Source organism: Brienomyrus brachyistius, chromosome 21 (assembly GCF_023856365.1).
Source record: "Brienomyrus brachyistius isolate T26 chromosome 21, BBRACH_0.4, whole genome shotgun sequence".
NCBI lineage: Eukaryota > Metazoa > Chordata > Actinopteri > Osteoglossiformes > Mormyridae > Brienomyrus > Brienomyrus brachyistius.
Window position 1 is genome coordinate 5853767 of NC_064553.1, and position 27814 is coordinate 5881580.

Here is a 27814-nt window from a genome sequence, read left to right on the forward strand (position 1 = left end):
TGACGACAAAGTGGAATGTCATGCTGAATTTCACCTTTGCTGTCTCACCTCATATGGCACTCCCTCACCAAGCGGGAGGGGGGGGGGGGCACTGGGGGGGCTCCTCCGGTGCGGATGCCATGTGTTTGACCTTGGAAACTCTTGGGGCCCCACCCAAGGGGGGTGGCGTGGGACGGACGCTTCTGTAAATCTGGTCTGTCAGGAATCCCGCATGTCTGATACATGTTGACACCCACCTCGTGGATGGAAGGGATGAAGATGCTCAGATGCTCCAAACACCGTGTCAATACCCTTCATCATGTCTCAGATCCCACACAAACAGAGGGAGGCCATGCAAACTCCACGCACACAGACCGGGAGGGGATTCTAACTCCCCAACGCTGGAGGTGTAAGGCTACAGCGCCACCTGCTGGGCCGCCCAGTTTTTACTGTACAATTTTAAATAGCCTGCCATTAATCTAGATTCACGTGCACTTATTGTGGAAAAACACATTCGCTGAAGATGCACAGAGGCAATTTATTCAGAGGGAAGGTTAGATGCAGTCAGAAATGGCAGCGAATGGTAAATGGAATAGGAAGTGGGGATTAAAGGGGGGTCATTGGGCAGTGGTGAGGGGGCAGCCCATGGGGGCCAACTAACATGGGGCCGGGGGGGGGCGTCAGTCCCGCAGACAATGCCCTTCCATCACGCTTGCCGGCCGCATCGCTCACACTGACGGATGAGTTTGGATAAGCAGGATGCTGGAGGCCATCGATCAGAGGTGCACCTGTACTACGCTCCTACGTCCCGACAAGCATTCGCCGCTGATTTCCAGCAGGATGCGGCTAACTGGTTTGTACACATGGATATTTCAGTGGTGTTTCCAGGATACCATTATGGGGGGGGGGGGGGCTTGACAAAGTCAGGTGGATAGCAGAGTCGGCTGAGGGGTGGGGGGCAACGATTCTATTAAATTATTGAGACCACGGATGATTGGTTTAAAATCACTGTGATGGATCTCCTGACAATTCAGCCTGGGCATCTTCCTCTAGGGGGCAGCACGGAGGGCCCTTGAGGGAGCCGACTGGACAGCCTCAGGTTTACAGATTCATCCATCCATCCATCCATCACCTGCCATTATCTCCGCCTGAGATTAGCACACAGGCATTGCTAACAGAGAGGCCCAAATCAGTCGTGCTAACGGCAGGAATCCATATTTCACATGACTAACATGAGAAACATGGAGTTAGTGCATTCCTGTCCATCTTGATGGGGGGGCACAGATCACGTTCTAATTCATTAAGCCAGACAGCCCCCACAGATCAGCCACATCCTGTACGCTAACGCCAAGTGGACCCTTCTGACAGGTCATTACGGCACTTCGTACCGCGACAGCCAGACTGGGGGGCGGAGGGGGGGGGGGGCAGCTACAGCAGAATAATAGCCTGATCGCCCTTGCCTCCCTCCCCCTGGCTGAAAAGCCCGGGACGGATAAGAAGCCCTGGTCCTCGTCCGACGTGTCAGGAGTTCCGCTGATAAAGGACCTGAGCCCCCAGCCAGGTCTGCAGACCTGCCAGCCTGAATACAAACATCTCCCCCCAAGTGCACGCGCAGTTCAGGGCCCCCACCGCTTGCTTTTTTCTCTTTATTTCTGTCTCTCTGGTAACATTCACGATCGGGCTAGAATTGCCAGGAAATTGAGTCTGTCGCGTAGGATTCGAGCGTGCGTGTGTGGTTACGTATATATTACATTGTGGGGACCAAATGACACCAGTGTGATGAAAAGTTGTTCTTTTTTCATCTTGTAGGGACATATTTCCAGTACCAACAAGGGGAAATCTGTGTCTGCAATCAAAAAAACTAAAAATGAAGAAACTCTATTTCGTTTGGTTATTTGTGGTTATGGTTAGGGCTGGGTAGGGGTTAAGGGTGTGAAAGATATGAGTACAGGTCTGTGCGTGTGCCACTTGGGATTAAGCGATTATGCTGCGGAGTGGATGGATGGAAAACCACTGTCATGGCCCGGTTGTCCTGATCCGCCCGTGTGCCACGCCCTCTCGTCTCTGTGTGTGTGCTCCGCAATAGTATCCCATACAAGGTATTTCCCATAAATCGTTGGCCATAAATTATTTTAATAACAGTAGAAAATGTGTACAAACCATGGGCGTGCGTGATTTGGTGTCGTTTTGAATACCGTTTTTGCAGTTTAATATCATCTTACATATATTCGCTCCCCATTTACGCGCCTCAATGCGGCGATGCCTATTGCGAGTATCGTGCGCTTGTTCCGTCGTGATCATCAATCCGTCGGTGGACGCTGTCTCTGCGTGCGGGAGCGGCTGTGACGCAGGCGGGCGCAGATGGAGCGGCGTGCGGCGCTTCCGAAGGGCGGCGGCGGAGCAGCAGCGTGAGCGGCCGGCAAGACGCAAGGACTCGTGACGGGTCGATAGAGCGCGTCGGCGTCCTTATTAAAAATTGACTGGGTCCGATGGCGGGTCGCAGTCCGCCAGCCAAAGAAAACGACGACGCGAAGCAGATATCGATCCGGACTCCTGTTTAAACAGGCGTTTCAAATGGAGCCGTTTATTTATTCACAGCGCAAGCAAAACAAAATTCGACTTTGTGTGCCTCAGACATTTAGTGTAAAACTTTCTTTAATGTGATTTGAATTGATCTTGATGTGCTTCACAAGCCCATTTTAACTCACCTCTTGTATACATTCAAAGATTATTAGTTTGGAAATATTAGTACTGTTTTCCCAATGATTACTTAATTTATAACTGTTTTAAATCATAATATATGATGATCCTTCTGTTCAAGCACCAATGAAGATGAAAATATAGTTTCTAAACGCGAAATGTCGGATTCTAGACATTGGATGTTGGCCTAATTATTTTCTATCTCCTGTGGTGTGTGGGGGGGTGACTTGGACCACACCATGACAGCACAGTGGATAAGTAGACTGATGCGTAGCGGATCCTGCCAGCGTGATGACGTGCAGGTATATTACGTATTTTAACATCTTCCCGAGACTGATTTAGTTTTGAACTCTCCTTGGGAAAGAGGTGTGAATCTGCGCATCTGTAGTGGTGATGGATGAAGTCGTGTGATTTAATCCCCTTTGCCATTTTCAGTCAGCAGACCTGACCAGCTAGCTTTCCAGTACTTCGTCTGTTTCGTTTTCCTCTGAAATGAAAAATAAAGTGAAATATTATGCATCAGTGTAAGAAAAAGGGTAATAGTTCAGCAACACTCGGAAGGAATGATTTAATAGTCATTCTCAAACTTATGAATCTTCCAGAAAATAAAAAGTTACAATGAAATAGTGTTTGATTTCCTGTGTAGAACAATTGACATTATGTTGAGTTTTAATGTATATTAAAATTGCATAAATTGTTGCTCTTATTTAGTGACATTTTAACCAGTTTTTCCAAATATGTAACCAAAAATCCCATTACTGTAACATTTTTAATATCATTTAATAACACAAAACTAGGTAAAATGTTTTTAAATCTTTCAAGTTTATCGCATGTCACTCACAATAAACAATTTGTATAAGATGCATATTTTTTTCTGAATTATGAAATGGTAATATAATAAAACTGATTATCTACCGCAAAGGCTAAATCCACAGTTGTATGATTTGAGTCCGTCTTCAGACTAACGAGATCATAAGAAGGACCCGATGTCATGTGGGAAAGTGTGACAAGTGGCTGCCCTCTTCCTTGGTGAGCTTTTGCCTCACACATCCAAGGTCACAAATTTAAATCCAGGATTATCTCCGGTTGCATGATTTCCCTTCCCCCAAGTCTGTGCAGGGCCATTGGCAGGTGTGCCAGCTCGACCCCCCCCCCCCCCTTTACTCCCCTTACACGCTTCATGTGAGCTGCCTTTAAATTGCCTGTCAGCACCCCCGTGAACCCAACATGCTGTCTGGGGTGCCCCTGCCACACAGAGCAGGCTGACCGTCACTGGACATGCGGATGTCAAAGGTTACCCGTTAATGACGGATTGAGAGTTTCCGTTTTTTAAATACTATGGTAAAGGACAAGAGGGGTGTTTCATTCGTGGGCCACTGTGGCGTAGCATCAGACATTTTTTTACATTCCAGATTCCGGAAACCATGATGTTCCCTCCTTCCCGACGTATGGATCAGAAACCTGTCATGTGATCCGCTTCTGCAGCAGGTCCATCATGGGAGTCAAATCCTGGGACTTGAAAGCTAGATTGGGCATCAACAATTTCAACTGATACTTTTTATATTGATGGGAAAAGAATTGTTTAAAGGTTTGTTATTAGTGCAGAATTTTATAGGACCAAACTAGCCAATCAGAATTGAGATTAAAAAAAAACACATTGGCTCCTCCTTCTTGGAGGAGCATATACTCATGGCTCCTCCTTCTATGAGCATATACTCAGCAACATTCACATGGGCTGGTCTAAGGGCTGAGTAATTCATATTATTCCTCTATACTTAAATTTTTGATAGGCCAATTAAATAAAAAAATATATAATTTTTTTTCTCCCATTTAACTGATTTGTTGAGTAATAGTTCTAGTTTTTTTTCGGGGAACGGTTTTGGAATAGAAGTTTTTTTTGGTCTTTTTTTTTTTGGCCCTATGAACACGCCAGAATCCTCTCACACACCCCCCCTTAATGAAAAGTGAAGCTGCACTCCCAAGCTTCACAAATGACATCTATGTTCACATTTATTGCCTTTATGTAATAATTCATCCATTGCAGTCAGTGTTCATTTATTAATTTTGGTTCTCCTATAACCATTGTTTTACTTGTATTAAAGGTATGGAGCATTTTGTCTCCTTGGCGGGGTGGGGGGCACACAGGTCCCGTGACGGACACGGCCCCACATGCTTCCTCTTAATTAGATTCATTTTCAGAGGCCTAACAGCTTTCTAACTTTGATAGGAAAACTCAAGGTCATTTTCATAAAAAACTGCTTTCATCACTCTTCATAGTTAATTTTTCTTAATTGCTCTTTATTTAAGGATGACAGTGAAATTAAACTAGAAAGAGGATGGGATCAGGTGAGTCTTACAAATATTACCGTTATCACGCGAGAACGCAGTCGGGATTTAATCGATTTAGACGATTACCTGTTAGCTCAGGGCTGGTGACGTTCTGTACCGGATGGCTTACTTACAGACCGGATCTCCCGGCTCGTGTACGAAGATGGGGACTCGTCATTTTCCCCTCCGCAGAATTCAGTCGCCAGCAAAAGCTTATTGAAATTTAATGTTTACATGCCTGTCTTTGGAGTCTGAAGATCAGGGGAGAAAATGAACTTTAAAAACTCTTATACAAAAGTCAACCACATCGTTTTAATAATACACTGTCCTACCGTTGATGGCGATTTTATTATATTCTCTACTTAATTAAAAGAGAAAAAAAAATGTATTATAACTTCTGTAATTAGATGGGGGTGCCATTATACCGACTCTGTAGAGATAGATCCAATAAAAACCTGCTTAGCTTCATTATGCTCTTGGTATTTAAATTGGATGGGCTATTCTAACCAATTCAGTACGATTTAGAGTTGATGTCTGGCCCATTAAGATTATTGATGACACAGATATTTTATATTCCCTCCCATCAAATGTCGGTATCACTATGACGATGGTCAGACTTCGTTGGGATCATGAGCTCCACCGTATTAATTTTTTTTTCTTCTTAAATCTCGACAGCTCAGATGGTCACATTGGCGAAGGCCTATTCGTGAAACATTTGTGCTGAACACCCGTGGTGGGTCTATCGGAAAGGCAGGCCGTCAGAGCTTAGATCCAATCTTCATCATTTCCGTTGTATTGAACTGTCTACGAATCGAGGGTATCAAGCGTCTAAGGCAGAGCGTGTTGTTTTCAGACTTTTTCATCTATGTTCTGAGCTCTTGATGAAACTAGAAGGCATTTCAGGCCATACGGGATTCTGCTGATGTAGATGTGGACTTGTGTGTTACTATTAGCTATTCAAAGAGTGGCAGATGCCAGTCTATCATGCACGCAGCTACAGTACTTGTATGCATGCACTGTTAGATCCCGATATCTCCCTGACCTGCATGTGTTCAAAGAGCAGCTTAAGTCCCCTGGGAAATCCACTCGGATATGGGGGGAACATGTAAACTCCATGCTGGATATGTTTTTATACATATTTGAAGAGCCTGCTGGTCTGCGCCCGACCCGACCGCCTGAAAGATTCCTCTCCGCAGCCGGTAGCTCAGGATGCAGGGAGCAGCTTTGGTTCGGGGCTGCCTTTCATGTCCGTGACCCTGATCACGTGTCGTCTCACGAGGGGAGAAGAATCGAGGGAGGGGGGAGCTGACAAGAAGCAGAGCCTGCATGCTCACGAAGGGGGCAGCGGGGGGTCGTGGCGAGGCGGACCCAGGAAAACCGGTGGACGTCTGCTTGACACAGCTGAGTGTGGAGATGCAGCCCGTGTCCCAAAACTCAGCTGACTTACAGGGCGACTTCACACATCCAGGAAACTTCCACGGTCGCATATTTCTGCAGTATCAGCAGCGGAGGTAGTGTGTGGGGGGGGGGGAGAGGTAAAAATAAATTAAATAAGTTTTACTTCTGGCATGGTGATGGCAGAGCCAGTATTAGAATAAATGATCTCGCTCCGAGTCGGTACTTTAATCAGGAATGTCATTCACTCCGGCTCCCTCGTAAAACAGCGCGGATGTGGTCACATTAAATATTAAACGCGGGGCCATGACGCCTTAAAATGACCACGCGTGTAGGCGATGGCGCGTCACGGGAAGATGGAAGGGGGAACGAATGACAGGAGATTGTTTAAATTACACCTTCCAAATTCATGCTCCCCCATGTATTTCTGTCAGCCATCCTCTTATTAAAAAAGGTTCAGGCGGCTGCTTTTCGTCTGAGTCCGGGGAGGCAGGGCTGCTTAAATCTGAGATTTCAGTTGCATCCAGGTGAGCTGGATCCTCCTTTGATTTCCGAGAGAAAACCCTTCACCCATGTTTCCTCAGTCTGAATGTTGTGGACGTGAACAACACGTACATCACGTTTAGCCATTAGACACTTCAGAACGTAGCGTCATCCAGTCCCTGGGGCACTAGGGGATTTTGGGTCGTATCCAAGGGTCCAGTGGTCAAGGGTATAGAAGTTTGATACAGGGGGGGGGGACCCCAACTTAATAAATTAAAGGCAAAGATCTATTTATTTGGGGGGGCGCTGAATGAAGCCAAGATAATTTTTGAGAAGTATAAACGTCGCCCCCAGTTCCCACACCCTTGCCAACAGTGTAGTCACCTTGCCCAACCGTGTAGTTACCATGCCAACGGTGTAGTTACCATGCCAACAGTGTAGTCACCATGCCAAGCACAGGATATGAACCAATGACCTTCTGATAAGACATGGTGTCCTAACCCCATAAGCCGCACACCGCCCCAGATGCAAGTACTGGGCTGCAGTTTATATCTCTCCATCTTTCTTAACCGCTACCTAATAATATTCCATACATCCATTTTTGGTACCTGCTTGTCCTATTCAGGGTCGAGGAGGGTTTGGAGCCTATCCTGGAGGCTGTGGGCACGAGGTGGGAAACAACCCAGGTCGGGGAGCGAACCCATCACAGGGCACACTCACACACCAGTCACTCACACAAGCTCCTATCCCATACATATTCCTATCCCAGAATGCACTGGTACACTCTGGAAGCAGTGGCAGGCTATTGCAGTGCACACACACTGTGGGTAGACTTAGGCGTGCCAAATTACCGAACCGGATGTTTTTCCATTGGAAGAAACCAGCACAATCAAACATAAAACCCCTGAGGTATAACGTAACTGTGCCACTCTATCAGCACAATTTGTTTTATATCAAATTGAAACCAGCCATTGAAAAAGAATTCCTGTATGATATATTCTCTCCTTGGTATAATTGGTAGCACAGGGTGAGTAAGTTTAGCATACAAGCTATCAGGCTGCAAATTGACCATTTTTTGTGGGAGTAAATTTGTTTTTCTTTTAATTTAGTTTGAGGGTCACATTCATAGTTTAGAGTCGGCGTGGATGGCAATGAAAGGGTACTTCTTCCATGTTGCTGATCCTGAAGTTGGCCTTTCCATCGCTGCCCACATAGACTTGCTTGCCGGTGCATCTGCCTGCCTCCTTCTGGCCAGAGATGACGTCACAGTAGGTGCCTCCAGCCAAACCCGTGTTCAGAGTCACGTCCAGAATCCTATCAGCCGTCAGGTCACTCATTAGGGGATCGCGATCAACATCCAGTTAGCCAATCAGAACAAGAGTTTTCACCTTTTCTTAAATAATTGACCTCCGATGGAAAACAGACCACAGCTATAGACCCCCCACAACTAATGTGTGACTCCCTCGAACACATTTTTTCTCTTGGGGAGGTCTATTTTTTGCTCCCCATTGAAAACGCTTACCACTAGAAGACCACCGACAGGACCGGACATTCCCTTAATCACATAGGCGCGTAGACTCACCAGTCGTCGTTGTTGAAGACGATGAAGCCGCGGTTACCGCGACCGAAAGCAACCTGGTTGTTGCCATTATCCCACCAGTTAGAAAGCGGCTGTCCGCTGACAACGTTACGGAAGATGACCATGTTCCTGACAGCGAAGCACAGAATGTTAGGAGAGCGTCCGATGCGGGTTTTCGGGACACGTCGGGAGACGCTCACCTGATTTGCCGCCAGCGATGCTCACACACCCAGTTGTCTCCGCAGGTTGTGTCGGGGTTAATGGGAACGGGCTTGGTGGTGCCGTCGGGGTAACTGGGAGGGCCCATCCCGTCATTCTTATCCTGAAAGACAACAAGCCCAGATTCGGTGAAGGAACCTTCTGGAAAACAGGCGCATATGGGTTGTGATGCGAGATGGATCACCTTGCCGTTCTCGAAGTAGCGGTCCCAGCGGAAACTAGACATGACCCTTGTCAGTCCATAGGGGTGGGCCAGCATAAACCCCACGGCCATCTTGTACATTCTGTGGAGGACAGGGCGCACATTTCACTGCATACTTCCACAATTCCTCTTTATCGCTCTTTTCTTTCCTCCCTGATGGAATGACCAGGGCTGCACAGCATACCTGGGGTCCCAGAACGTCAAAACGGACGAGCCACCAGCCCCGTGGCCTCTCTGATTGTCGTGGTTGTCCACAAACACCAGAGATCTATCGTTGGGCATGAATCCCCAGCCTTCTCCCCAGTTCCTGAAATAACCAGCAGAAAGACCCCCCCCCTCTCATCTCACCTTCTCACCATTGAACACAAAGACAGCCATAATCACCAAAGTGTCTGCAGTTATTCACAACTAAAATCTGATAGGTTGCTAATGCTGCAAAGCTGGACTCATTAACAGCAAATATATTTGTCCTCAGGTGTTTGTGCTACATTTAATTTCATTCTTGTATGCCTGTATATGCAATGAAGTAATTTTCTAACAAAATTAAGTTTCATATTCTGCTTATTTAGTATTTGAAGGAAAGGCAATTTGAAGATGTTCTTTGTCATAATAAATACGCGCATACTTTTGCTATTGTGATAGGTTGGCACCCCCACTCTGGGTTATTCCCTGCCCCACCCCCCATAGTTTCCGGGATAGGCTCCGGACCCCCCACGACCCTGAATAATGTGAAATGAAAGTGATTAATTGTCATTGCTGACACACTGCAGCTTACAGGGCACAACAACGAAATGCGTTCTCTGCCTTTATCCAAAATGTGACATCATGACATAACTGTAGGCAGGTAATTCAGCACCCGGGAAGCAGTGCTAGGGGGGTACTTTGCTGTTTGGGGATTTGAACCAACAACCTTCCGATTGCAAGCACACTTCCCTAAGGATTAGACCACCACTGCCAAGCAGGCGCAGGAAATGGATGAATGGATGTTTTTGCTAATACTCGTTGATGCATATCTTACTTCAGGTACGCCATTTTCTCTCCATTCCATTTGCGGATGACCGTCCCGAGCTTGGCACTGTATTTGAACTCGGTGACACGCCCCAAGCCAAAGTATTCGCTCGATTTGATTGGTTCCCCGCCGAGGTCGATGACCTGGAGAGCAAAAGCAAATCAGGGAGCGCGGCAGAGGATTGAACACTATTTGGAACGCTCACTCTGAATGGTCATGGCTACCTCTTGGTATATGAGGGGTCTGGCGTTGCTGGGAAACCACTGGCCATTGAGGTTGCGAAGCCGACCGAAGACGGCCTGCAAGTCGCCGGGCCACATGTGCTTGCAGGCATCCACTCGGAAGCCCGCTATGCCGATGTCGATCAAGTGGTTCATGTACTCGGCTACTTTCTCCCTGACGTAGTCCTTCTCCATGGCTAGGTCCAAGAGCCCAACCAGGCGACAGTCTCGCACCTTTTGGGAGTCGAATGAGCAAGTATGAATGTACAGTAGAAGTCGTTCAAGTCAATCTTTCTCAACCCAGTCGTCGGGGAACCCCGGAAGCCCACGTCTTTGCTCCCTGGTTAACGTGGCATATCAGACCGCGTGAGTTTACCCAGTAAAACTGAGCATGGCAGATGCTCAAAGTCATGACGATGAGGATGAAGCCCCCCCCTTCCCACTCACTCCTCACGACTGCTTATCCTGATTGACTGATGGTCGACGATGACAATCATGGTGATGATAGTTGCACGGATCTTTGTTTTTTTGTCAAACACAAGTAACGTAAAGCCTACATGCGATAGGGTGGCCATATTTTGCTTTGCAAAAAGAAGGGGATGCAAAGCAATGCAACTATGCACACAGGAAGCATTTTGACTTTAGAAAGTAAAATGTCAACATAAAACAAAGCAAAATAAAATTTTCAGGCATTTTTAGGTTCCAAAAAAGCCTGAGACAAATAGGAGATATGCTCACTCTAATTCGTGCAGGACAATCGACAACGGCCAAGCCTTGCCTGATAGATATCATTGTAGTTCTGGATATCTCCGTTGCTCGTTCTGCATTTGCCGTCATTAAAGTCCCACGACGAGTACGGCACCTCTGGGAAATCCTCCTTGTGGGCGTTGAAGTACGAGCCGCAGGCCGAGTGCCTGCCCTCTCCGCCCCCGGCACCGCACATGTGATTGATGACCACGTCGGCATAGATGTTCACCTGCGAGGGCCAGCGTGCGATCGGCGTGCCGGAAAAGCAACGGTTGGCTCACCGTCCACTCGCGCAAGAGCCATGCAAACCTCACGCTAATAGCATTTAGCTAAAAAATGCTTGTTCATGCACGTTAAATATTAACACGCACTAAATAAAAAGACATCGGTACATTAAATGCCACTCAATTTGCAATGTGCATGTTTCTGCTTTGAATCTTATTCTCAATATTAAAGATGTCAGCTTTATAACCCTCAGATGAATCGAATTATGGAAACTATTTTTTTCCAAAGGGCAAAGAGGTTTGCTGACAGAGCAAGGTTAAAGACTAAAAAAGCAGGCCACACATATTCAAGTAAAATAGGCACACTGCGTATGCTGGTGTTTATGAGAGAGTTTGAAAATGATCTAGGGACTCATATTACAAGCATTTCAGGGACTCTTTACCCCAACGTTGTTGCACCGTTGCAGCATGTCCCTCAGCTCCGCCTCTGTCCCAGAACGGGAGCACAAGTTATAGCTGATTGGCTGATATCGCTGATACCAGGCTCGCCAGGGATGGTCAAGGACTATGTTTTCACTGGGAGGGGAGATCTGGCAAAGCACAGCAGTCACCATAGACGCATTCATTTGTCTCAAATAAAGTAACATTTTAAATAACATGGTGTCCATACAGGTACATTAACATTTTACTAAAGTGTTCTTTGTTGTTGATTTTCCAACACTAAAATCTTGCCAGCGTAAAACGGCAATGAAATAAAATGAAAACTGAATATGAGAAATTAATAAGTATAATAAATTTGTGGAATATGGTAGGTTAATTTCAACGAGTGTACAAGGCAAAGAGCGCAATAGTGGAAAATTTGAATAATTTATGTATTAATTAGATTATATTACATAAAACGAAGTAATTAAGTATTAAGTGAGTAAAGTAAAACCTGGCGCCTCATTAAACAGCTGGAGAGTTTAATCAGTTAGTTGTCAAAACTTCTGGCGCCCGTAGAAAGAGACCCACCTGCACCCCCCCGAAGCCATTGGGGGCCAGATAGCGCTCACACTCCAGCGCTATGTCCTCCCAGCGCCACTCGAACAGGTGCACGATGGCCGTGCGGCCGTCCTTGAAATGCGGGTCGTACTGAGCCGCGCTCAGCCCGAAGATCGCTGCCAGAACCAGGAGCTTCATCCTCACCTGTCGAATGGATGGAGACCAGGTGAGACGTGGCTGCGAGCGCCGTCTCCTTTTATGCGCAAACCGGCTGGCAGGCCCACACAGGGGACCCAAAAGAAACCGTCCATATGGACCGTACCCTGCTGATAAAAACTTTTTATCGGTGCTACGCTAACAAGTGCAACAAACAGGTGGAAATACACCGTTAATTCTCATCGACTGTTTATAAATCCCATGTCTTTAATATGCAGTATTTTTGTTGCCCCTTTTTATACACCTTTGTGTAATATGAAAAACTAAAAAAAAAAAGAAAATGGCTCAACATTCTACAACCTTTTCTCATATGTATATTATTCATAACACCTAGGCCCATGTTTATCTGTTTTTTAGATCTGCATAGGCCTAATTTATAGACCTATTGCAGCTTATATTATTTTTACATGCAAGCATTGTACTGTTTGGTATTCATATTTATACACCGCCGACTTCCTTACGGGGTATTTCTGTGTAAGGCGACGTACTGACATACGGAGAAATATTTATGAGAATAACAGACTTAGTATGTACCTGCATTTCAGAAGGACGGCTCGCGTCCCACAACCGGAGTCTGCAGGGTTTTCCGCAGTTTTTAGGTCTTCTGAACTGCCTACAAGCTCGCCTTTGCGACTGCCTGTCAAACGGGGCGGCAGCTCCGCTGATTCGCTGTGACAGGGGGACCGGCGGGCGAGCTGGCTCTGCCAGCGAACCAGAGTTAAAAAAAAAAAAGCCCCGTCACTGCTCCGGGAGGAGCAGCCCCGCTTCTCCCCGCTTTACCGGGTGTAGCTGCGGGACGGGCACATTGCCCGGTTTTTCGCCCGCACTGCGTGCTGTTTGTCGCCTGCTGCCCTGCTCTTCCACGCTGTAAGCAGGCAATATTCCGCTGTGAGACGGGCGCTGCCCTGTTTATCGCTGTTAGTTTGACATTTAACTTCAGTTTATTTTGAGTCGCTTTTTGAAATATATAGCCCTCCGTAGTTAGTTTTTAATGTCGGCCTATTTCGGAGTGCAAATTCATCCCTTGACATATAAAATAACGCTGCCTTGTAACCAGCCTAAGTTTTTTGATCTTGTAAGTATACTGGACTTCTACATTTCTGTAAAATTAACAAAATCGTTAATGTCAGTTGTTGCTGGGCGTTATGTCTTCGTGTAACGTTTGTCCAGTTGCTGAATGTCACAGTGCGTTACCTGCAATGTTTTTAAGTCTTAGCAGCATATAAACATATATTGAAGGCCTTCTTTTAAAAGCATAAATATTTACTATGCAACAGTCACTTTAAATACATTTGTTAATAAAGAACACTAATGAACATTGAAAATGGTACTTCTGTATTGCTGCCAATATCTTTTTAATCCCTCCAGAAGTAGTCCTTGAAACTGAAAGGCGTGTATGTTGACTTAACCCTGAGGTGCGCAGACTGCGTGCCGGTGGAGACAGTAACCGTCCAAGTTCTAATCGCAAATGAATATTTCGACTCCTGCTCAAACTAATGAATTCCCTAATGGCGCTAATTAAGCATTCACAGTCTGTATGGGCTGTGGTTATTGACTGTGGGAAAACAAGTAATGGCGTGTGGCCCTTGGAATTTGGCCCCCAATTTTACTAAACGTGACATCGGCTAGAATAGTAATTAATGTTCTGATTTTAGTATTGGAGTCTGATACAAACTCAAAATGCGAAACAGTAAGTAAAATAAGCCTCGCAAACTACCTTCCTGTACTGTATTTTAAGTAGTTGAATTCGAAGTCGCTGCAATATCACGAAGGACTGAAATGCATAGACTTTTCTATTAGGCTAACTGTTTTGTCTAAGAGTAATGGCATTATCTCCAAATTAATCATTACACTGCTGTTTATTTGAGATGGCAGAGCGCCCAAATTATTGCAGACGGCCTTCAGCCGATGGTTAGGTTCGAGACAAGCTTGTATGCGTCATGTATATAACAAACGACATTTTAATCCAGGAAATGAAAATTCCGTTCTCGCTTTTTCCATTTTTTCAGTCAATTAGCAGCAGAGCAAAAAATATCTACAGAGCAGCAGCTGAAAAGCTCATTCATGCTGCATCTTCCAATCCATCAGGCTCCGAGAAGCTCTTTGTTTGTCTGTTTCCATGTTTGTTGTCTCGGCACAACGGGCCGTTTCCTTAGAGAGGGACACGGCCATTCTGCTGCCGGGGCTAGAGAAGGCTGACTGGGATAAGCGATTATTTTAAATCGCCAGATATAATCTCGGGCTAATAACGCGGTTCACACCTCTCCTCGTGGTTTATCACATTTTTTAAAAAGAATACAGTATTTGCGCAGGGCATAACTACGCCAACATAGGTTACACCAGGAAAGTACGCACAGTTACGGTGTATTATTTGCAAATAATCATTTTAATTACAATTAAATGAATGAGATACTATCTCCCTCCAATACGACTGGTATTGGAAAGTATGAACATATTAAATTCGAAGCTTATTTTTCTCTTTGAAATATACAAGATAGTGGAATTGAGAGACGAGCCCTGTGTGTTCGCGCATTCACCCTGCACGGTGGGTGCGTTTTGGGCTCTTTGGGAGTCCATAAGAGTACTGCCGGTTTCGAGGCACGCTATTTAGTTATCGCCTCATTAACACCTGAAAAAACGGGCGAAGTGATTGATTATGAAAAATAATTGACCGAATAGGCAAAAATAACTGTAGCTGAGATAAAAATGCACATTCTTTTACAAAAGAACTATGTGGTTCAAGACATTTTAATTTTCACCTTCAAGGACTCACCTTCGTTTACCAAGCTGAGGTAGCCAAGGATTATTGGGTTTTAACGTCACTTTGGCAAAAGTAGTCAGTTCCTCTGCAGAATTAAAACAAATCTTAATATATATGTTGAAAATGTAATTGTTTTGATTTTTTGAAGCTTGTAAGAAATTGCTCTGCCGCGTTGTTATATTCTTTTTGATGTACGATTCTGTACTGAAGGGGGAGCACGTCTGTAGGCCAGTGTCCTTCACCTATCATCAGGGGTCAGGCTGGAAAGTCAGAACCCCCTGACAGAAGCGCCCCAGCCCACCCAGGTCCTGGCAACCTGTCCAGGCCCCTTGAATCATTCACGATTTCCACCCCATTTACCGTGTCTCTGCCTTCCACACGTGTAATTTAATACCCCTTTCGTCATCGCCCCCACCCCAATTGTTCTCTGAACACAGCGATTCTCTGTAACTCCATCTCACCAGCATTAACAAAAATACTACACGAAACAAGCCCCGCGCAACACCGACCACGAGACGATGCAGCACTCAATATACTGTTTAAAAAGGTGGCTGTTATTAACCGGTAACTAATGCTTCATGATGTTTTTTTTGTTTCTTTACAGAAGGTGATGAAGGTCCTGTCATCGTGCCCTTGCCCAAGTAGCCTAATTGAATCTGAATTGCACCACCATATTTAGCTTGCATCCAGTCTGCTGGCTTTGAAGTGATCTTTTATTGAGCTGCACTGTGAATATGGTACACTTCGCAAAGGGACGCAATTACAGCACGTTGTTCAAACTTACAGAGAAGTGCTATGTTCGAAGCTACATTTTTTTTTACAAGTTAAATTCAACAATTCACAATATAGCCGAGCGTAGAGTTACACTTCAGTTGCTGACTTTAGAACGCAATCCCACATTCAGAGAATTGCGATTCGCGGAAAATTCTCCGCAAACTTTTTTTTTTACAGATCTAACACTTTCTGTCTGCAGAAAGCAGATAGAGTCCTCCCCCGATAAGTTCTTTATACAGAAACACAGCGGTTGTCAATTGATCGTTTCCCTTATCTGCCTCTGTGCCCCTGTCGCCGCTTCCTCTCTGTTTGATTTATAAATCTATATTTTTCCAGTTCTTTGGATTATTCATAAGAAATACATGGAAAGGAAAGATAAACTCGATGCAATGGAATGATGTCAATTTCACAGTGTAACACAAGGAAGACGAATATTACAAGGAAAACCTGGAAACTCCCAACATATGAAGAATAAGAACGATTGTTACGTATTTAAACTTTTGTTTGAAACGATTTAAAACCAAACATCGTTATTTTATCATGCATTATTAAGCATAACTTTTGACTAATCATAAATCAAATTTAATTGCCTAGATTAATAAAGATTTAGAATTTAATTCACACTGACTACAGCCATATGTCGTGATACTTGCATATGACAAGCCTATTTTCATACCCGTCAGAATAAGATTAAAAAGGAAAGGAAACGCAATGTAGCAAAAGGAGTTCAGAAATGTTTACCTTTCTAGTTTAATATACAAGGGGTCGAGGAGCCAGTTCGACAAAATTCTCTGGCTACTGCAAAGTACGCTTAATTTTAAATGCAAATGTCCCAGAATGTCCCTGTCACAATTAAGTAGACACGTTCTGTGACGAAGAACCAATCTATGCTGAAATGCCTGACACATTGCTGTAGAGTTTTAGAATTCAGGTGTATTCAAGACTGTAGATTGTGTGTCTTGACGTGTCTGCCGTTTGTTTTGGTGCCAACCCATTCATTTATGTCTTATTTTGCGTATTGGGTTTCTGCGCAGACATTTTATAGACAGTTTTCTGGTCTTAGCTTTATAAATATCAAAAGACAGAGATTCGGGGGGAGGGGGGGGGGAAGAACAGGTGTCACGTTTCGTGAAGTCCGTTTTGTGACACTCTAGCACCACCAATAGACCGCAGGGGAAAGTGCCCTTTTGCTGACCCTGACCTCCGCAGCGTTAGAAGGAAATACTAAAGCAATACATCGTATCATCCACAGCATTTGCTCCCATAGTGTACTATTATTATTATTGTTAAGATAACTGTTTGCTGTTTTACCTTCAGTCTTCGGAATGATAATGATGTTTTATGGCTTGACGATGAATTTCTAATGATGTTTTATGTTTCACAACATATCCATGTAAAGCGCTTTCGGACGACTCGGCTGTGAAAGGCTCTATATAAAAATAATTTGAACTGAATTCTGAATGTAGGCTAATTGTATTCGACTGGGCTGTGCTGAAACAATTTATCTGTGCCGAGTGTACGTCAGATTGAGTGTCTTGTGCTTACATTGGTTTGAATATCACTCTTTCTGGCTTGTAGACATGGGCGTAAATTGTTTCCCTCGTAATGGGTGGGGACCTCAACCCCCCCCCCCCCCCCCCCCCCCCCCCAATGTTCCAGGCAAAGTAACGCCCTTGCTTATAGATAATAACGGACAGCTCGCGGCGCCACTCTAGCCTTAACGCGAGATCGTAAATGTGCGTTGCATTGTAGAAATAAAATATCTGTCCTGTTTCTATTTAGTGACCGCTATGAGAGACAGGCACCAGAATTAACTTCATTCGCCATGCACAGTCCGAGTACAAGGAGTATGTTTTGGTGTGTTTGGTCACATTAAAGTATTTTAATTAAATTAGAAAAATAACATAACATACAGTAGTAACTCGGAACAATATCTATAATCGTATTTAAATATTTTAATTATGTAACTAAGATAAAAATATTTATAATAAATATGTGTGGCGGTATATACGCAGCTGTAAGGAAGACCGGAGACGGCCCACACTACACAGCAGCCTGGAACATCTGAGTGGAGCCGAAGATCTCTGTCATTCTCTGAAAGTATAGTCATGACCTCAAAGTAGCCATTTTAAACATTAGAACAAGTACCTTCGAAAAAAGCATTTGGTCAAAAAGAGCGGAGGTTTCGCTTTGAATAACTTCACCATTAGAGGTCACTATTAGCAACCATATCAAAATAAGGAGCCGTTTTTTTCGAATATGTTCCTAAAAATGTTGGTAACACTCAATATACGTTTTTACAGATATTTTTGACCAATGGGCAGAAGAAATTACTTTAAAATGATACAAATGAATTCACTTTATAAATCAAATGGCGCTGAGCCATACCTATACCGATATGTCAAGGCTGAATGTGAAGGATTTGATCATGTCAAGGAATTCTTGTGCACCTTATCTCTCAAATAGACTTTTCATGTACAGTGTCATCTGCGATAAAATAACACACCTTGGAGCTCCTCCATTAAGATCCTGCAGTCTGTTGTCATCACGGGAACGGAGCAGATTACTCTTGTCGATGTAAGCGGTGCTATCTTGGGAAGGTGGCTGGCCCTCTCATGCCCTTGTGCATTCGTATCCCCCCCCCCATTCTCCAGGAGATTCCTCTCGATATGAGCTCTTTTCTTCGCTGATGACACTTGGCATGCCTCACCTCGGCGGCGGTGGGGGGCCTCTTTGGGCAGTCGGTGTTTCTTCAGAGTGCCTTTCTGAATTTTCACAGGTGGATGGCGACCAGAGTGCACCGGATCCCCGTAGCGTTGCCCTGCCGCCGGAGTATTAACGGCAGGAATGACTTCTCCTGTCACCTCGTCACTTCGTCAGACAGCGACAGAAAAGAGGCATTTTGAAAGGGACTCCAACCCATCAAAAGCATTCAGGTTTAAAGACAGGATTCAGTGCTTTTAAACCATATAGTCATGTTCCAGAAGCTTTTTCTGACCATACATCAGAAATGTGACTTTATATTTTACATACTCAATAATAAACTTCTCATAAACATCTCACTTAAAACACGTCCATCACACGGCTCAGAGATGCTATTTTTTTTCTAAATTTCTTTTGCTCATTTGTTTAAAGGGGCCATTCATGCATGTTTTTTTTTAATGCACTCTTATATGTGACTTCAATGTAAACTCACAACCTGTTGAATATTCCAGAAGATTGCTTCTACGTAATAGTTCAGCTGTAGGACAGGGGGGGGGTATAAAGTATTTTTATTGTACTGTCCAAAGCCAACAATTCCTCTGTCTTATAATTCATACCAGGTTTTTTTTTTGTCATCGATGCATGAAAACACACACATACACACACACACACACGCACACACACACACACACAGAAGCTGTTAGTGTTAAATAAAGTTTGAAATCATGGTACCCAGGTGGGGGAGAATTTTGAAAAAGCCTTAAGATAAAGGTAGACTGAGCCCTATTACCAGATACGTTAAACCTGTTTTCAGAAAAACAGGCAACTATAACCTACAGTCCGGGAATCATGCTTCTTTGCAACATTTAGGAAAAATTGCATAGAGACACTAAGCGGCAGTGTGATTAATTCACGCTTTGCAATACCTTACACTGTAAAGAAAAGCTTTCCGGTTTATTATTACCCTTGGGGATTTTTCTGGGGACTATCAGTCCTGAATGTCACACAAACACATGTGTGCAGGGTCTGATGGGGGTGTGCGCCCACACAGGCCAACCCCAGCGCCTCTGCCGCAAAGCCTCGTCCCGGTGGCCCTGGGTGAATGGGGGCCTTCTTTGGGTTAAAGGCAAACTGGCCCTGGGCGCAAAATACGGCGATCTCTGTGAAGAACGCGTTGTCCTTTCATTCGTCCAGGAAGTGCCGCGGAAAGAGATGAGAGGCATGAGAGGCATTCCCGCAGAATTGTTCAAACTGGCTACGGATCTGAACTCGCGGGCTATTTAAAGCTGCCCTGTAATAAGTCAGTCAAACAAAAGGTCTTCTGAGTCCTTACTCATAAATAAGCAAATATGCCATAACATTTTGTTTAAATAATGAAATATGCTGTCTGTATTTATATTGCTTAAGCTGTGTTTTTGAGAAATACACAAAATAATGTTCAAGGAGTCATAATTTATATATATATATATATATATATATATATATATATATATATATATATATATATATATTGTCAAAATATTCCTTTTGGCTCTTCGTGAATATATAAGCAGCCTTGGTGAGTTTTTTTCCCCTGAAAAGTATTTTTAATGGAAGGAAGTTCTTTTGACCCTGGAGGAAATGGAATATGTGGGTTCCGCACGTGTTCAAATTGTCCACCTCATTTTGAGCTGAATCTTTTCAGTTCGTATTTTGCCAGAAGACAAGAATTTTGCCACCAGTCAAGAATCTGGAATCTGATTTATGAAGGACTTTGGAATAGGTAGGCTACACACACTTACACAAAGGCGTCCAGTTACATTTGGGGTGCAATGCAATGCTAGTTTCTAAGGTGTAAGGCATACAGTCAAATGTCGAATATTCGTTCCAGTAAGCGCCATCTGCCACACAGGTCTGGAAAAGCCCGGCTGGCAGGATAGCAGTGCCCCTCCCTGCCCCCCAGTGAAGCGTCTTATACTGCGTCGTTCCCTGACGCAGCATGCTGCTACCCCTCAACCCGTTTCCACGTCCAGATCCGAAGCGGCTGCTTCTTGTTCACATCGGTTTCCGCTGCGGCTGCAGAAACCACGGGAGAAGAAGTAATTGAGTTCGGGTTTTATGCCTTCTGTGGAAAGACGCACCTTTACTGCTGACGGCCGTTTATTGGCATTCCCAACACGGCGCGATGGCATTTTCGTGTTCTTATTCCTTTAGTAATTGGCCAAAATGAATTCTGCTTGCAGGAGTTGGGAACAACGGGGGGGGGGACAGTACATTACTAGGAGGAACACACAAAAGATAATGGTGTACAGTGACGACTCCCAGAATGCAACGGGAAAATGTGTTAGCGATTGGCTCGTTTGCAGAACTTCATACCTTCTTCGACCGATTCCCATAACAGAACCTAAAACATCATCCAGAGGTAAGAAGACTCTGCTGCACACCGTGCCAGAGAAATGTGTTATGCAGATGTGTTGAACAAAAAAAAACTAAATCCATTTTCCTCCTTCAGAAAAAAAACATTCAAACGGTATACCACATGGCAACTTGAACGTAAGAGGGAATAGACCTAAGTGTTTTTACTCACCCAGTCCATGGAAGAATGACCTCATATTATAAATTATGTTAGTCTATGCCACTGAAAGTCCTTTCGCTTATGCACGACACGAGAATTGTGTTTGTTTAATTGTTTTAATAGAATTACCGCTCTATTTGTTTGCATTCGCAGTGGCATTCCGATGGGGCTCTCCAGCTGGCCACGTCTCCTCACGCAATCGCGGCAGTAGCGGTAGCCAAAAAGACGCAGTGGAATCGAGACGTCGGAATTAGCGCCGACTCCTGTGGTTCTTCAGCTGACGAGGGAGCGCTCTTCCTGCCAAGGCGTTTATCAGTGTTTTCAGGATTGTGTCAAGGCTGATTTCAGCCGTAAACAGTGTGTCAGACTCAGGACGCCTGTGTTTTTGTCAATAGGATCGTTTGCAAACATTTACGTTACGTGTTTTTTTTTTTTCACTTGAAATGATGGTATCCCTTGCTAAAAGAATAAACACGGTGATACTTAAAATGATGAAGGCCAGGGGTGGCCCCCCTCCTCTCCCCTCAACTACACCACTGTAGAAAAGATAATAAGAGGTCTTACTATCTTAATAAGATGCACCTATAGATAATTTCAGCTATAACGTTTATTCATCATGTATAGGCCCACCACTTGTCCCAGGCAGGGATGCAGGGCCTATCCCGGAATCACTGGGCCCAAATCTGGGAATAATCCAGGGTTGAGGGTACAAGTACTTGTCAGTGGGGCTGAAATGTTCAAAGGTCTTCCAGTTGTAACCTAACTGTAGGTAAATGTACCTTTTAAGGTACAGAAATGGACCCTGGGGAACATTTTTTCACTGTTGGGGGTTACCACGGATGTGCCTTTTTTTGTGTCAGTGTATAACATGTCAAAACAAAAGAAAAATACAGTACAGACGCTTCTCTACTTACGAACTTTCAACTTACGAACTTTCAGACATACGAACGAAGAGGACTGCAAGTCCAAATTGTGTTCTTTGGGATCCCGTTTCCTGTCCGCAACATCGATTTTTTTTTCTTTGCACCAATTCCGCCCAGTACTCCCACCGCGCAGCGGCGTACCATGCGTACTCCCAGCATCCTTGTTCTTTGTACTTCCGTATACCCTAAAAATCATGTTGAATAACGACTTACGAACATTTCAAATTATGAACGGCCATTCGGAACTTATCTCATCCGTAAGTAGAGGAGCGTCTGTATATGCATTCAGACAAAGAGATGTTCAAATGATATATAAATCAGTAATACAAACATTTCATAAATTTTTAAGATTTTGGATGGATATCACACATTCTCAACAAGTTATTTATACAGGAATTCTCTACTGAATGTGATATCTTTTAAATCTTTTTTTACAAGACAAGTTTACAAGACATCGGGAGTCTAATATTTCCGAATTCGGTGGAGAGGGGGGTACGTCGCTCCTTATCTCGAAATCATAATTGCAGGGTCTCACATTCTTCAGAGTAATTACCATATTTCGTTTGATGCCTGACCTCAGACACATACTTGGTCCCCCGCCCTGACTGGACATTGAGTAAGGAACAGAAACCTTTTTCTTCCCGGCTAAGGATGTGCATAGATTGAGGACCACTTGGGTTTGAGCCACCTGGTTGAGCAGACAGACCGATCCGTGGCTGAGAAAGGGCGATACACGTCATTCCATGTTGGGGGAAGAGAAGTGGGACCTGAGTCGCAGCGGCGGCTGCTGCCCCGCCAAGCCAGCACATACCAGACGAGCCCAAAGACTTCCAGAACATTCCCATATGAGCAGACTTCATGAGCTCAGCCCTGAAGCTGATGAACATTTGGCACTGGACTCTTGCCCATTCGATTAGACGTAACTGAATGGCTTCTATTGTGATGTATTTATCTCTTTGTTTTGGGGGGAAGGGTAGATGGAGGAGGATTTATGTGTTTTTAAAGCTGCTTCCTGCCGGTATGAGTCAGTATGGCATAGAGGTGGGTGTAGGGGTGATCCGGCGTACAGGGAGTCACTGAGGGCCAAGCAGAATGAAGAGACCTTTGTGGGGGAAATAAAGAGCCTGGAACAAACCCTCTGAAATGACCAATCCCGGTGCATCTTATCTAAGCAGCTCTGGGGCCTCGGCTCGCTGAAAGGCACCCAGGAGCCGGGCTCCATGTGTGACGTGGCTGCCGTTCCTCTCCTTCAAATGCTTGCTTGACGGGAAGCACTAATCATGTGACCTCAGGCCGTCTTCTGGGGATAATCCGCTCGTGTCCTGAAGCATCGCAACGCAGAATGCTCAGCGTGAACAAGAAAAGGCGTAAGAAGATCCGTTCTGTGTGTGTGTTGAATGTATTTATGTACACATCTATTAAAAAATGAATTGGTACTTCATGCCTGTTCTGGAAGGTGTGTTTTCCTCAGTTTGATGAATGACGTAATGCCCCCCCCCCCCCTTTCGATATTCAGATGTGCTAACAATGTCCCCTTCAATATATATTACAATTACAGCCTTGCAGCCTCCCAAATGTTGACTCCTTGGATACAGTCTTGATTAACATCTATATAAAATCAATGAAACACACTATTTATATAGATATAAATATAGCTGACTCATACCCCAGCTGTATACACACAAATATCTATATAGACTTGTGCAGCAGCCAAATATGCTATGTACAGTATACTGTTTATACTAAGGTTTGCTTGTCAGATCATCACACACACACACACACACACACACACACACACACACACACACAAACCATAGAGAATATCCAGGAAGTTCGTTTTGGAGTGAATCCATGTGGCAGTTTGAAGAAGGTCTGTTTCTTTCCAAATTTAATTAAAAGCCACAGACGTCTGAGCTAGGAAAAAACGGCTACTCGTACTTTTCCAGAAGAAATCGCCAAGATTCTCCTGATGGTTTCAAAATGTATTTTTTTTAAGGTGATAAAAAGCAAGACATACAAAAATGTTATTGCTAGAATGCTTAATGTTTAATATGGCAAAATAGTCATATTTTAAAGAATAGCGATCAGTTACGGATATTTTATTTGTTTGTTTTTCTGTTTATTTATTTATTTGTCTCAGCAGTATTTAGGAATGTGTTCCGCTATTCAGTGACTCTCCACCAGGGGGCAGTTGGCAGCGTGGAAGTCCATGAAGTTCAAAATCCCAGGAATTCTGCACATTTTTACCTCGAGATGTTTTTCTCAAGATAAAGTTTCTACATCTGGTTTTAAAGTAGCTATTTCAGGGCCACCTTTGACGTGTTGCTAAAAAGGTAAAACGAAAATCTGCATGTAAACCGCACTAGCTGTTCCTGCTGTAATATGCGGGTCTAGGGTATTTATTGCGATGCTGTATATGCACCAGTGCTCAGTATGCTGTGCATTTTGGCATTTTTTTCTGAATGTGACACCAAGTTTTTTGAAAATCCATATTACCCTGAAACGAGTCAGTTAACTTAGTCTTAACAAGTCTGACCACACATATATTTTTCTCCGTGGAGCTGAGTGCCGTAGAGAAAGCTATAGAATACAGTTGCCTGTCTACATAACCTTACATGGAGCAAATCATATGTTTGCGATCCGATGGCCTTCGACCAAATGTTAAAGCTATAACCAAGTCGGGCCCATTATTTTGTCTGTGTTTTACAAACCACAAAGGGCTGGACCAGGGGCCTATAGTTTTAGACCGTCAATTACAGCCATGTGACATTCTGTGACATCATTCTAACCATTACAGTGGCGTGATGGTAGCCTGTAACTATATAGGAAGTTTTAGAAAACTGGATCACTCGTTGAGACAATTTTAGCATTTTTAGTTTCAAACGAATTGACTTCGCAAGCATGTCAGTCCAGCCTCGTGATCAAAGAAAAAATAACATTCATCATATTCTGCTTCTTATTCATAAGCAAAAATAAACCTGAATACATATTGCAGGATGACAGAGTTCAGGTCGTTTCTCATGTTAATTGCGAGTTACGCTGGTTCGTCTTCCTCAGTTATGCTTAATCTGTTATTCCAGTAAACAAATCGTTCCTTTTCTATCCCGAGATCAAAAATGTCCAAATTTGTTATATTTCAACTCGGCCCTTTCATTTAGCTGTTGAACATTTTTGCCTGCTTGTCAATTTTTTTTTACATTGAATTTCTCAGGTTTCTTTGGACGTGTTGGAGGAACTGAGCTCTACAGAACCAATGGGGAGCCGCTTCAGCCACCACCACTGCGTAGCCCCCACCTGGATGATGCGACAGCAGCCGTTCTGTGGCAGTACATTCACCACACTGTAGCTAAGGTGGTCAAGAGGCAGGAATTCACCAATTAGATATAGGGAGTGATTAAGAGGCCAGATCTGATAGGGCCACAGTGGGCAATTTAGCCAGGACATCAGGGTTAGTCTTTGAAAAGACGCCCAGGGGTCTTTTATGACCTCAGAGAGTCGGGATCTCAGTTATATGTCTCATCCGAAGATTTTTACAGCTCAGTGTCCCCGTCACTGCACTGGGGCATTGGGATCCACACTGACCACAGGATGAGCTCCCCCTGCTGGCCATAGTGTCCCTGTCGCTGCACTGGGACACGGGGATCCAGACAGACCACAGCATGGACTAACCTGTAGGCCACACCAAGACCTCTTCCAACCCAGCTTTCTAGTTGGTCTCCCATCCGAGAACTGGTCAGGCCCAAACCCACTGACCTTGAGAAGGATTACTTAGTCTGAACTGCAGGTGGTTTGATATATATCAGTGGTGGTGAACCTGCTCCATGGACGGCCAGTGTGGGTGCAGGTCTTCGGGATGACCTCACCATCAGCCAATAACAGTGGGTCCTCAGGACTTGACCTGAGAACCTCTGCTTTGTTATTGGCTGATTGTGAGGCCATCCCAAAAACCCGCATCCACATTGGCTCTCCTTGGATCGGGTTCCCCATCCCTGGTATATATGTAGCTATATAAAGTTACAACACTCTACTGGATAAGTGGCTGTAATTTGAATGGATGTAGGGGCATAACTTGAAATTCTGACCCTCCTGACAGAATTTCACCTGGTCTCCCCTCCCCCTGCCCAATTTTAGGTGTAATTTTATGTATTCAAGGGCCACTGTAAGGGACTGGGCCCCCTGAATCCGCATATCCAAGTGACGGCTGAAACTCCCAGATCAGCAGAGGGGAATGCAGGAGATACAGGGAAATGCTAGTGGAGATACATGTGGCATGGGACCGTGGAGAGGTGGAGGGTAGCAGATGGGGGTGTGTGAAACTGACGTGCAGAAGCTGCCGGAATGGAATGACAACAAAGCAGCAATCTGACGAGCCCTCGTCCCCGCTTTGCGGGCCGTGCCTCACAGATTTGGCCGCTGCTTGGGAAAAACAATCAGAGTGCCACACCCCCCGAAGAGACGCTGGCTAATTTTTCCGCGCACCATTAGCCGTGCGCTATTCACTGGTAGGTGGCCAGCGGGGGCCGAGCCCTCTCCCCTCCCCCTCCCCCTTCTGTTTTGTTTTTAATTCAGCCAAAGGAGCGGTTTGGCCACCAGGTCCATTCAGCCAGCAAACAGCCTCCTTTTGTCACACTGACCACGGGGCCTGTCGTGGTGACCACAGGGTCGGCCCGTCCACTGAAAAAAAGAGCAAAATCATTATCTTAGGCTTCAACTATTTTCTGCCTCCACAAATGCTAGGCAAAGTCAATGATGCTAATTTTACATTAAAAGGGCACATTGACTCTTAAATTTTCTAAATTTTCTATGAAATTAAATGAAACTGGGTTCAAAAACGATTCCGATTCTGAAACGATTCCTGTGTTGATTCTGATTCTGGAATTATGCTTCATTTGTCTTGTGTAGTTTTCACATATCTGTCACGTCCTGCCTGGCACGTCTGCCTGATTCGACAATTCGACAAACCCCTTTTGTTCCATGCAAACACCAGCCCTCGAGTCCATCATCCCTCGTAAAGTGACAATATCCCTTATATCTTGCCGTTAATTGAGATATACAGTTATATACAGATATATATATATATCGTTGGGAGTGAAGCTTAGGGTTGGCCATTGATCCGTTGCTATGGAGACATTTTCCTGGGGGGATATGAGCCTTGCTCAAGAGTCTGATGGCCATGTGGCTTTTCTGCATGTCGATTTTTCAACACTGCTACAATACTCCCCCATCATGACTTGTCTGTCTCACACAAGATTTCCTGTATGCATTAGTTACAAAACAAAAACTGACACAATGTTTCTCATCATGAATGAATGCAAATTCAAACAGCTAATGGATAAGGCTGAGCTTAATGACATCCGTGTTGTGAAGCCTTGAGAAAAAAGTCTTAGTATCATCCACTTGCTGCTCATTTCCAGGGGAACCATAGACTCATTGCTACTTGTCAACAAAACCGGTGAGCTATTAGTTAGGTGTAGGAGCACTGACTAGCTGGTTAATTGGCTGCAGTTTTTTTTCAGAAAATTCTGAACTAAAAGTTCAAAAAAGGCAGACACTAGCAGCTATTTATGTTGTTCTTTGCTCTAGCAAAACAAAACAATGTTGCGTGATGTGGCTTTCTACCAAGTTTATTTCAGTTTCTTCTGTAAGACTTTACGTTAGGCATAAACGTAAAGTTACCTAAAGTATATTAGCACGATATATATGTTTTTTTAACAAAGCCAGTGATTTCGCCCTGAATGGTTCCACATATGGGATCGATTCAAGTCCTCGCACACTTGGTTAGATCCAAGTTCATCTGGAACATGTTTTGTGTAGCG

The 27814-nt window shown here is 44.4% G+C and overlaps 1 protein-coding gene and 1 long non-coding RNA gene across 2 annotated transcripts; one reads left to right on the forward strand and one right to left on the reverse strand.

Annotated features, from left to right (window-relative positions):
* Window positions 1-7818: 7818 nt before the first annotated feature.
* amy2a (amylase alpha 2A) lies at window positions 7819-13177 on the reverse strand. The gene is given in 12 exon segments (XM_048989794.1): window positions 7819-8047; window positions 8049-8199; window positions 8468-8593; window positions 8665-8786; window positions 8868-8967; window positions 9070-9192; window positions 9904-10037; window positions 10119-10349; window positions 10894-11091; window positions 11530-11676; window positions 12098-12271; window positions 12818-13177. Coding segments are annotated over 12 exon segments (1551 nt in total). The 5' UTR covers window positions 12824-13177; the 3' UTR covers window positions 7819-8008.
* A 10730-nt stretch (window positions 13178-23907) lies between these two features.
* LOC125716835 (uncharacterized) lies at window positions 23908-26812 on the forward strand. Its single transcript, XR_007384414.1, has 3 exons — window positions 23908-23994; window positions 24142-24331; window positions 25210-26812. It is a non-coding gene; the product is annotated as an uncharacterized LOC125716835 (long non-coding RNA).
* The last annotated feature ends 1002 nt before the right edge of the window (window positions 26813-27814 follow it).